Source organism: Chroicocephalus ridibundus, chromosome 6 (genome assembly GCF_963924245.1).
Source record: "Chroicocephalus ridibundus chromosome 6, bChrRid1.1, whole genome shotgun sequence".
Classification (NCBI taxonomy): Eukaryota; Metazoa; Chordata; class Aves; order Charadriiformes; family Laridae; genus Chroicocephalus; species Chroicocephalus ridibundus.
Genome location: NC_086289.1, coordinates 178,240 through 190,621, shown reverse-complemented (window position 1 = coordinate 190,621; position 12,382 = coordinate 178,240). Strand labels below are relative to the sequence as shown.

The 12,382-nt window shown below is 44.6% G+C and overlaps 1 protein-coding gene across 2 annotated transcripts in view; it reads left to right on the top strand.

Moving 5' to 3' along the window:
• Positions 1 to 12,382, top strand: part of INPP5A (inositol polyphosphate-5-phosphatase A) — a 236,767-nt gene that overhangs the window by 143,566 nt on the left and 80,819 nt on the right. For both annotated transcript variants that reach the window (XM_063338975.1, XM_063338976.1), the window contains exon 8: positions 4,293 to 4,412. In XM_063338975.1, coding sequence (XP_063195045.1) covers positions 4,293 to 4,412 — 120 coding nt within the window. The remainder of the gene's footprint in view (positions 1 to 4,292; positions 4,413 to 12,382) is intronic.

Here is a 12,382-nt window from a genome sequence, read left to right as displayed (position 1 = left end):
CTGGTGAGCGTTCACACAAGATGACTTTCGAGCGGTGAACAGTATTCTTGCTTGTTTGCATAAGCTTGTTTATTAGATTAAGCAGTTTGTGAAAAAGGAAAAAGCAGCAGGTTTTCTCCTTTTACAGGCTTTTGACCCAGAAATCAGGCAGGCAACTATGGGATAATGTAGGTTCTTGTTAATTTTTCCAGATCCATGTGAACATGGCACGTGATCCCAGCAGTAGAGATCTGCAGAAGTGGGTGTTTAGCACCAGTTCCTAATCTGGCCTTTCCTCTTATGTCATGACTTTTCCAGGTTCTGTCTCTCCTATCCTCTTGGAGTTCTCCTTTACACAAAAAAATAACGTGAATTTATTTTTAGGCCTTTCCAAGAAAAAAAGTTCTTCAGAGAGAGATTCAAAGGAAACGTTTTCTTGCAGGGTGATATTAAAAAAGGACGTTCTTGGAAGGAGCAGCGTGTAGGTAGAAGTTCTGATCAGATAATATGCTATACTTAGGTTTCCTGAGGGTACGTGGGGAAGTGAGAGTGAGGAGGCTCACAGCGTTTTCTGACCCGCACTGAGGTGAGCTATGGCAGAGCTTTGTGCCTGGAATAGTCTGCGATGGTGACCCACAAGGTATAACAAGATCTCAGATGTTTCTGATGAGCCGCTGAAGGGGCAAGTTACTGTGAACAGTGTCTGGAGAATGAAAGTGAAATATTGCGGAAAATACAGAGGGTTAGAAAACACAGCTAATTATGGCTAACTGCATAGCGTGTCTGCTCATGGTACGGTAAGCGTTTAAACCCAGCCTGTGTGCATACGCACGTGAACAAAGTTCTGGCCTTTTTCATAATCATGACTTTTGATCTGTACAATTCTACATGCTAATAGTTCAATAAAAATATAGCCAGGAGATTGTTGTTAATACTTCTGTGTGAATTCTTGAAGGGAGCTATTAATTTTCCCTGCCGAGGAAAACATCAGTATAGAATGTACCTCCTGTCAAAAACAGAGGGCTTCCAAAAATCCCAAGAAGTGACCTTAAAATTATCAGAGAACTGTCCTCTTTTTCCTCCTCTGAGATTCATTGATCTGCCCCAGTTGCGTTCTTCTGTGAATCCAGATTTTTCACATCCGTTATTCTTCATTAGCTACTCTTTAGTGTGAACGAAGATTTAAGGAATCTTGGGGCACTCAGAGATTTCATTTTAAGGAAAAACAAAACACAACTGCATAACTACATGCACTTTTTTTTAATATCTGGAACATAGTGGGGCACGAGTACTATTTATTTCTATTCCAGTAGTTCCTAGTGTTGTTGTCTTAGTAGGCGTGAGATAGTGCCCTGAATGCATTACAGCCTTAAATACAGTTTACTTACGTAGTTTATATTTGGTGGGGAGGATGGAGTAGAGAATACATTTACAGAATGTAGATACGGCACCAACCTGGGAATTTTTGCAAGTATATCCGAGGTCAGAATCAGCAATCAAAATTGTTTTGGTATTTTAGAGAAGTAGGATTGCAAGGTTGAAGTCAGAAAAGTGCAAAACATTACGCTTCGAGGGGGGAGTTCAAAAGCACAAGTACAACGTTGGGAATGACTGACTCATTACCCAGACTGGAGAAAAGGATCAAGGGAGAAGTTGTTGAATGTGGTTCATTATTATCTTACTGGGGTGTGTTAACAGATACGTCATGTGAAGGACATGAAGGGAGGAGGGCATGGTAATTCTTTAATTGAGTGCTGCCAAGGCCTTCAGTAGAGTACTCTGTCTTGGTTTGAGTGCTGTGCTTCAGGCAAGCTGGGAGAAGAACAGCAGAGTCGAGAGTGGTAGGAGTATTTGAGCAGGAGTTGAAAAATGTGGCTCGCGACATCTGGGAGACTGGCTGCTGTCTGTCTCCCCTGCAGAAAGGGCTGACAGAAATCAGTTTCATTTGCAGGGAAACAAGGTGATGTGATGAAACAGGTAATATGATCAGCTACAACCAAATTTTGCCAGCATTTTTTCTGAATGTGAGAGTAAAGCATTTTAAATAGCCTTGTTTCTTACAACAGTCCGCTGGGACAGACTTACCTCTGCTCTGGCATGTAATGTCTGTTTATTCGTAGTTTAAAAGAAGTTCAAAGAAATCTATTCAGTTATTCCTAGGAATTTTTTTACCCTTGTCAGTCCAATGCAAGTGTCATAATCGTTATTAGTGTTCATGGAACCTACCCAAAATGTATTTTTTGAAACACTAGCCAAAATTGTGCCCTCAAAGTGAAGTGTGACAGGTTTTATAGCCCATAGTAGTATCATCCACGTAGGGGGTAATGGGGCACACCACGTTCTGCAGGTGCTGGAGGGACCTCCTTTCCAAAACATTGTCAGTGCTGTGCCCCCTGTGGAGCTTCCCAGAGACACCTTTCCTTCGGTCCCTCCATGCAGTGTGCAGGAATTCCTGCGTATGCTGGTTGGTTTGAGGGGGTTTTGTTAGCAGGGGGGTGGTGGTGTTAAATCCGAGTGGCAAGAGTGTTCCAGGTTTTCTGGTTTCACTGTGACTCGCCATGTTCCATCACCAAAAGAGCTGAATAACAAAGAGATGACAAGAGGTTTTTAAAAATGCAGACCAGGTCTCTAGGACACAAGAAGCCACAAGCAGAGCAAATATAAAGCAGAATGCCAGCTTGGCCGTAACATCTGGGTAGCTTTTGGTTCGCCACTCGGATGTGTCCTGTCTGTCAGCAGAGGGAAAGCAGAGTTCAGAAAGTCCGCGTGCTTTCCACAGCAGGGGCTTGCACTAGACGATCTTTAACGGTCCCGTCTGACCCAAACCATGCTGTGATTCTGCAATTTAGCTTTTGTGCAGGGGGGCAAAAGAAGGTATTTCTGTTTCAGGGGGGTTTGAAATTGGTTTCCTTGATTAAGAAGGAACTTCCAGAATATCTCTATTTCTCTTGTCCTCAACCAACCCAAAATCCGTAGATTTTCTGTAGAAGCAATATGGTTCTTTTCAGAAATCTCTTCTGCCAGTCTTCGTCCACCCCACAAGGCAGACACGGGCACAGTAACAGTGGTGCTTGATCCCGCGTGTTCCCCCTGGGGCAGAGTTCCCAAAGCCGGGACAGCCCTTACCCCGTGGGATTGTCTCCTTTGGGGAGCACCACCAGAAGCGGGGGATGAGAACGCAATGGGCTTTGGGTGGGCCAGCCCGCAGCACGTTGGGGGCCACTCTCTGATCCCTGCCCCACTGCAGGGTAGCAAAGAATGAGTTAATGCTCCTATCTTTCACGCTAGGAAGCAAAGCTGGGAAATTTTACAAATTTTACTGATTTTCTGAAGCTAGCTCCTCATTCAAGTCTTGTGAGGGGCGGCTGAGGGAGCTGGGGGTGTTCAGCCTGGAGAAAAGGGGGCTGAGGGGAGACCTTCTCGCTCTCTACAGCTCCCTGAAAGGAGGGGGCAGCCAGGGGGGGTCGGGCTCTTCTCCCAAGGAACAGGCCATGGGACAAGGGGAAATGGCCTCCAGTTGTGCCAGGGGAGGTTTAGGATGGATATTGGGAACAATTTCTTCGTGGAAAGGGTTGTCAAGCATTGGAAGAGGCTGCCCAGGGCAGTGGTGGAGTCGCCATCCCTGGGGGGATTTAACAGCCGGGCAGAGGGACATGGGTCGGTGGTGACTCAGCAGTGCTGGGGTAACGGTTGGACTCAACGATCTGAGAGGTCCCTTCCAGCCGAAGCGGTTCTATGGTTCCATGGTCCTGCAGGCACAGTCCGAGTTAAACAGCCGGTGTCCTCTGCCCGCCTGGAGGTGGTGTGTGCATTGACCACTGTACCTTGGCATTCTCCACACAGGGACAGATAAGGAGTTGCGGTGATATGATTTATCCTTCATTGTCGGTAAAATTCTCCTGTCAATAGCTTTTCATTTTGGTTATTGCAAAGCTGCAGTTCTACAAAGTACTTAGTTACAGCTTTTTTGTGTTTGTGTACACATTCAATTTTGTTTTAAAAATATTTTAGTGAGGGGGTACTGCTTGATTTCTGTGAATTGTAACTGACAAATAGCTTTTCATTTTCATATTATGCATATTTTAAGCAAAAGCCTAGACGCAGTCTTACCTGTGGATGAGTTGTCATAAGTTTGACGATAGTCTTTGACAATTTTCCGATGATAGTTTAATTTGTACAGTCCGTGTGAGTAATTATCAAGGTAACATTAGAGAGAATACAGTAAGTGTTATTATGTTGAATGCTTTGCTGATGCAACAAGTGTTTTTTTCTTTTATACTGAATCATTTTATTTTTTTCCTTTTTTGTCATAGTGCCTTTGACTTGGTAAACATTCATCTTTTCCATGATGCTTCCAATTTAATTGCTTGGGAAACAAGCCCATCGGTTTACTCAGGAATACGGCATAAGGCTCTTGGCTATGTACTTGATAGGTATGTATTGGCCTTTACTAGCCTCTTTCAATCTTCTGTGTTTGTAAGCGGTCTATAAAAGATGTTTCAAAAGGCACATTCAGAAACGCAGAGATTTTTGTTCTGTGAACTGAAAATGGTCACTTCTTATCAGAGTTTTCTAGATGGTACCAATTACAGATCAGTTTATGTCACTCTTTTAAGCTAAATTACTGCAATTGGAAAATCTCTCTGAAGTCACCAGAACTTGTAAAGTAGAAAGCAGGTTTCTTTTTTAAATGTGCTACTTAGATTAGCTTCTTTTTAGTCTGCATGGAGTCTAATAAAGCTGCCATTCAAGTATGTTTTCAGTTACAGAATAACAGAATAATTCCCGTTGGAAGGGACCTCTGGGAGTCTCTTGCTCGTCCTCCTGCTCAGAGCAGGACCGACTGCAGCACTGGAGCAGGTTGTCCAGGGCTTATCCAGCTGAGCTTTGAAAAGCTCCACGCACGGCGATGCGCAGCTTCTCTGGGCCACCCATTGACCACCCTCATTGTGAAATGTTTTCTCCCTGATACCCAGTCAGAATTTCCCTTGAAGCAGTTTGTGTCCATCGCCCCTCGTCTTTTGATGTGCATTGGTGAGAGTCTGGCCCTGTCTTTTCTGTAACTACCAAATAGGTAAAGCCAGCAACAAAATCCTTCCGTCGCCACCTTTTCTGTAAACTGAACAAATGTTGTCCAGACCGTGCTGTTTCCGAGAAGGTTGGACCCGATGATCCTTGAGGTCCCTGGTACGCTGTGGTTCTATGAAATCCGGCTCTTTCAGCCTCTCCTCGGAAGTCACGAGCTCCAGCCCCGCAACAGTGAGCCCTGTGGTGTTTTAATCTCAGTGCTGGCTGAGCGCGGTGAGCAGCAGCACAGCACTCGTGTGCAGTCATCGCTGTTATTAGTGGCGTGGTGTATAATGGTGTTACAGAGTGGATTCGTCTGGTGGGTGGGACAATGCAGAGGATAGTCCTAAAAATACCCAACAATTTACAGCTCCCTAATTAGCAGTTATAAAGTCAGAAAAAAAGACAGCTTTTCCTTGAGCAAGAAAAAAGTATTTCTGCAGGGACATGTGTGTATTGGCAAAGTAAATAGGTATTTCTCTTACGAGGTACTGCTTGGCTTCATGACTGCCTGAGAAATCGAGCTTTAAAAGGTCTCTTCAAAGCAGCTGTGGCATACGCTGCGGTCCGTGGCATGAGATGGTGCTTAAAACAAACGGCTTCGGATGGAAAAAGCAAGATCAGAGCACTGGATGGGCTGTGTTGCTGCCCGTCCCTGCTGTCGGGGGGCGCGGGGTCCCCGAGCTCGGGCAGGGGCTCCCCGTCCCACCCCGGCACGGACCCCCGCCACCTCCTGACCAGGGCTGGGAGAGCAAGTGCCTGCGACTGGTGGGGAGAAAGAAGAAGAAAACCTTCAATTTTAGGCTGCTCAACATGACAGCGCGTGGTCGAGGGGGCTGGGGAGAAGGACGGGCTGGATGTGTCTCTTCCTCCTTCCCTGTGCATGGCAGCGAGAAATTCCCCATCCCCACCAACAAGGAACTGTTTACCCTCCTGACTCTCCCTGGCAGCAGCCCAGAAGCTAAAGACACTGCTGCACCAAACTGAGTTATGTGTTAAAAAATATCTTTGCGTATGCAGCGTTGTCATTTTTCCCTATGTAGGTTTTGACTGAAAAAGGTTCTGAAATGTGGGAGTATAAATACCTTTTCAATCACATTCTATCCAAAGTTTTATTTCTTTCTGTAAGTTTTATCTTACTTAAAAGCAGGCAGATATTTTAGCAAAAGAGACTGCTTTTTCCGCTATGTATAGAGAAGTGCTTTTCCTGTGCACCCCAGCAGAGGGCTAAGTAGGAATTTCTCCAAAATAGGCATTTATTTTCACTTTTGGGGGTGATACAAGGATGAAGAGGAAAAATCCAGTATGTCTTCTCTTGTATCGCTTGTAAAGCCTGTTCAGATCCTCAGGAGATACTGGAGGCACTTGGGAGGTTTGCAGATAGGTAGCATGCCGTGGTTTATAAAAGATCCCCTTGTAGAGGACAGAGATGCAGTACGATCGGGATCCGCTCTCAGTGCGGTCTGAGACACGGGTTTTTGAGTTCGGTGACATACAGCAGTTGGCAAAGGCCTAGTTTTATTTCCTTTTTTCTTGGCTCCACTGGTCTCCTCTCCTTTTCTTGTACTTTGCACGAGGGAACTTTAGCAAACCTGTATAAACCCTTTGCATTATTTATTGCACGCTTGTTTACAGCATACCGTGTGCTTCATTAGCTGATTTTGGCTTCGGACCTCCCACGGTGCCCCGGCAGGGGTAAGGTAATAAGACTGCAGTGTTGGTGTCAGCCGTGGGTCAGAGATGTCACGATGGTATATCTTTAAAATGTGACACTGCCAAGAACTGCCCCGACTCCCCGTCCTCAGACAAGAAGGCCCGGGGTGCGGGGCTGCACGCTGCCGCTGGGAGCTCGCCCCGAGATGAATTGTTCATTTTGAGGGAGCAGCCAGCCGCAGATCCGGACCTCCAGAGCGCAGTGATGGGCTGGCTGGCACAAAGCGGGGGCTCTGTAGGAGCAGTGAATAATGGGAAACCCCTTTCACGGCGTGGCTAACCTTTTGGCAGCCACCAGCAAACTCTATTCTGATCTGCTGATTGGGGAGGACAATACACTGAAGCTCACTTTGAATGAATGCTACCACCAACAGTGTCCCCATTCAGAGGGTTTTGGGAACCATCTTTGACCATTGTCTGCCATCACTCCTTCAGACATAGGAAAAGGGAAAGTGAGAGCGTCTATAGGGGGAAAAGTACTTCTTTTCTTGGCTTTAATCTCTCTTTAAAGCTTCATAGATCTACATTTCCAGCTGAGCTACTGGAACTATGCAGTGTCTGATAAATACAGAAGAGAGAGGTTTCAAGCTGAGCTTTTAAATCCCCTTATCTGCATGAACTAATAATGCAGATTTAGTGCTGTTAAAAACAGAGACTGATAAGTCTTTTCCTTTAAAGCCTTTAAACTGCTAAAGAGCATTTAACAGCAATGCAGTTCAAACCCGGTGAACAATACTGAGAAGGAAAACAGTTTAATGAGCTAAACCTTGACTGAATGAAACAGAAACACCTTCTCACAGTTGATTTAGGTCACTGTGGGAGTAAGTGAAAGCGCAGTTCTGTTCGCGCTGCATCTTCATAAACATGAATTAAGTGCAGCCTTTTCACGTAAGGTAAAAGCTGTCACGGGGGTTTGAAATATCAAAAAGAAAAGAGTTTGCAAATAAAGCTCAAATGAATTAGTTTAACTGTTAAAATCATGGGGGAAGCCGGTTTCCCCAAAATTGTTTTAACTACAAGGTTTTAACACGTAGGCACAAAGCTGCACCACGTCTCTAATTGCTGAGAAGCGGAGGAGTTTGAGGGGAAAAAACAAAGGAAAAAGTGTCAAGTGAGCGATTCAAAGGTGCGCTAGAAGTTTTCTTCTGAGGGAATCTATTAATAATCATAATAAAATGTTTTGGGAGTAGAAAGGTTTAATCGTACAATGGTGTTCTGAAGTGATTTAGCTTTAATGATGTTAAAAATGAATTACGTAGCGAGAAGAATGCTTTTAAAGACAGCTGGCTGGTACGTGCTGCCAGATTGTCGTTAGCATTTGCCATTTTGCAAGTGTGAAGAGAACGTGGTGTTAGACTCTTTAAAGGCTTAAGAGAGTGGAATTACACTGGTGTTAAACAAATATTTGCTTGTATATTTACAAATACATATACAGTGTCTATGTAGAAAATTGGCGTGTGTGATGAGTCTTTGTCAGTGTTAATGTAAACCCAAACTAAATTCCCAGAAGTGAATTTCCGTGTTCCAGATGGACACAAATACAGTCAAAACTGAATTTGCTTTATAAATGAGAATAAGAACACCTGCTTTATATTTTGTGGGGCAAAAAAATTCTTCCAGGCCCGTTTTGGATAATTCCCACGTACAGTTAGCCCTATTTGCATAATACTTGCATTTTTGTATTTTCTAAAGTTGGAGGGTTTGCGCTATACATGAGAGTAAGAAGGGACATGTAGTTGACGCCTTAGTTCAGTCACTCATACATCTGCTGTAACTAGTGCTTGTGCATGTGTCTCACTAATTAATCCGGGTGGCATATTAGTCACGTCCTTTGGAGGCTTGCTGGGGAGCAGGTCTGCTGGGTGTAGCAGCCTGGCTGGAGCGAGCCGGAGCTGTAGGACAGGGTCTGTACGAGCCCGAGAGGAGAGTTTGCGAAGGAGAAGGACGTGAGATGTTAGCCTGATCCCGCGGGCCTCGGTGTGCCAGCCATTTAAACTTCCTGAAATTATCTAGAGCATTCAGATCCATAAAATGAATGTGGTTTTTTTAAAAGAAAGTGACAGTGCTCTTCTGTTTTCCTATTGAAATGTTCCCTGGCCTAGTTCAACAGAAACATTTTTACATTACAACTGTGAAATCTTGGCATAAAGCTCCCCTTTGTGCCCTTCATTATTTTCTCACAAATATAGTCCATTGTCACATAGCTGAAGTTAATTTGATCAACATTGGGACATTTAACTTTTATGTCCGGTCAAAGGAGCTGTTTCATGCTCATTTTGGGTATTCAAAAGAAATGATTGCCAGAAAAATAATGTTACTATTAACAATTCAGAGCAATTAGTTTCCCAGGGAGAGGCGATGTGATGCACCGGCTCCACACAACTATTCTTTGTCATTTTATGGATGCTCATCAGTCAACTGTCACATCTTCTCAAAGACCCCTCCAATCTAAATGTTTCTCTTTGGGCTTTTCCCAGAACTAGCAGCTGAATGAGCAAAAGAAAAGCCACTTAGTTTCCAGGCAAAGGAAAACTTCGCTCTAAAGATCTGGGTCATTTGAGAAGATCCTAGGAGTAGCTCGCTTTTGGTGGGGGGGAAATCTTTTTTTTTTTTTTTTTTTATTTTACTTATTTTTTTGTAGCAGTGATTTTAACACCACGTGAAAATTCTCTGTAATCATGTGCCTTCAAATGTTTAGTGAAATTTCAGTGTATTCAAATAGAACGCGCTCCCAGGGCAAATAAACCTCCTGTCCAAATGTCTTCTAACAAAGGTTTAAAACCCCAGATCGCATTCAAAAAGACAGCTTTTCATTAAACACCCCGAGGCTCATCTCATTAATATTCAGTCATTCCCCCCTTAAACTAAGGTTAAGTGCTCTCAAAATTAGCGTGTTTGTATAATATGCTCTTTAAAGGGTAAATCCAGCAAAATTGTCTTGTTACTTTCAACCTGTCAGATACGGTCAAAGACACTTTTTCTTTGCTTCTTGGTTTTCTGCTGGCTCCAGCTTTTGCATGTTTGATGCAAAATTTAACTCGTATGTCCTTCCTGATTACAGAAACACATTTTGAATTTTTATTTAGGTTATATTTTTAGAAGAAAAATAATTTCATGCTTTTATGCATTATACTGGAAAATATACATGATGATAATTTTGCCCTTATTCTGTTATTTTCAGTACTTGGGGCTCTTTTATTTTTTTCTTTTTGGCATTAATAACTGAACAGGTTATTAATAAATTTGCGGCATTTGTTATTCAAATTGTAATTAAAGATCTGGTTATTCTCTCACAATAAAAAGAAGTCTGCAGAGAGGACAGCAGGTGCGGAAGCAAAGATCTGACTGGAGAATCAGCAATCCAAGATCCAGGACTTTAAGAACTTGCAGGTGTCACACAGAAAGGTGTCGCTTAAAAAAAAATAGCGTGGAGACACTAAATCACTCTTCACTTTGGCTGCCTGATGTGGGTGGAATCGGGGCGCTCTCGGAAGAAATGCTGACAGCAAACGCGCTGTTCCCCCGAGGCGACCCCGGTGTGGGTCACAGCAAGGGGCTGCCACGTCGGCCCCGGAGCCGGGGCCGCTGTCACCGCGTGCTGACACCCCCTCGTCCCTCCTCAGGGCTTTGCCCCTCTCTGCCCATTTTGCAGTGGCGGGTGCTCTGGAGCTGCCTCAGTCGCTGCCGTGCCTTTGTCGTAGAACAGAACTGGTGTAACGACAGGCGGGAGTGGATGCGTGGTAAAAATATACCGCTCCCGGGAGAACGTGTGTAATTAAACACGGACAATTGAAGAAAAGAGAGAGTGCCTCTTAAAAAAGAAATGGCTGCAAATAACTTGTTGCCTGCTTGATTTTGCTCCGAAAATGGCTCTATATGAGAACGTACAGAGTGCGTCACCTTCTCATTGAGTTGTATTTCTCTTTTTACTGTAATTTGTTCCTTAGAGAGTCTGGAGCTAGATAAAGAGCAGTCATTAGTGTCCACCTAAAGGTGACACTCACATCAGCATTTGTTGTGGTTTGTGTCTTTGGAAATGTTCTATCGTATAGCCTATAATCTTCCAGGATAGCTGTGATTCAATTAAGAAGAATCTGTATGGGCTGTTGATCCAATTTTTATTCATTTGCAGAGAAATGAAAATAAATTACTATTGTGATTTTATTTACAGTGCTCGCTGTAAGATGATGCTATGAGCTGAGTTATAAAACGGAGAAACAGTTGAAAGAGCTCCATTCTGCTTCCCTTTGAGGCCGTGGGCGCTGGGGGAGTAACCGTCTTTCAGCATTTTCACTGCCAGGGGAAGGCAGGGGCGCTGCGTGAGGAGGTGCTTGTCTTTGAGTCTCGCGTTCTGTGTGCTGGAAAGACACGTACTCTCCTGAACAGGTGAATAACCAGGTGCGGGGTGCAGCGTTTTGAGCCACTTGTCTGCCCGTACCAGCGCTGGAGTGGTTGTAGAGGGGCTCGGCAGACGTTCTTCGTGGGCTGATGGGTAAATGGTGGAACTGCTTCCCCTTTCACGAAAGCGTTCTGTCTCCTGTCGGTGCAGGGGTTACCATGCAGCTGAGATGATTCCGGTTCTCACTCCAACAAGGAAAACGGTCCTGCTGTCTCTATACCCACCAGAATCTTCTTTGTTCAAACCTAATGTTGACAGCTCTGATTTTTTTAATCGGTGTGCTCTTTTCAGAGAAAGGGTTTTTTCCCTTCTCTTTAGCACTTCAAATGTTTCTGTCACGTCCCCCCTCGCCTGTTTCCGCTTGTAGCTCCGTAGTCCACTGTAGTGCGATCTTCAAAGGGGTGGATGCCCAAGCTAACAATTGGGTATGTAAAATTTGTTGCTAATTAGCTTTTCTCAACACCAAGCACTTTTTAATCCTTTGCGAGTGAAGTCTTTCTGTGTTTCTAGTCATTTATTTGCGTTACCCTTTTCTAGAAGCTGTTGGGTTTGTTTTCAGTTCAGTGTCCCTGTGAGCCGAGCGCGTCCCCCGCGAAGCCGATGGGAGCATGCGGGTTCCTGTCGCCTGCAGCGCCCCGGGGCTGGCCTGGCCACTGTCCTGCCACCCTCCGCTGCCCCCTTCGCCCAGGCCACCAGCCGTCGGGTCGGACTGGGAAGGGTGTTTCTTGCAAGTCTGGCAAGATTTCTGAACCATTCTGCTGCTGTTCCCTCTGATGAACTCTTTAGGGCACACAGTGTCTCTCTTCTGAATTTTTCTAGATTTGTCACAAAACCCACTTTTCCCAGGCTTAAAGAGCTAATGGATCATCAGTATGCCATTGCTGTGTATCCTGGTTATTTTCTGGCTTGTCATGTGCACTTTTAACACTGGGCAGACACAGGATTTTTGCTTTACTCCCGCACACCCCAGCCCTGCAGGACAGTAGGCAGGGACTGCAACGCCTCCGTCTCCCTGCGAATCCATACGGCAGCTTTCTGCTGCCTGCCTATGGCCAAGTGTTCCCAACGCTCAGCAGTTCCAGAAGTGACGTGGAAGAATTTTAATCTTCCATGATGAAGTAAAGGAAGATTCAAAAAGACGTGCAATTTCTCTGGTTTCTTCTTGTTTTTCTCTTACATCAGATGAAGAGCAAGAAAATGTCTTTGTAACATAACAGCAGTGCC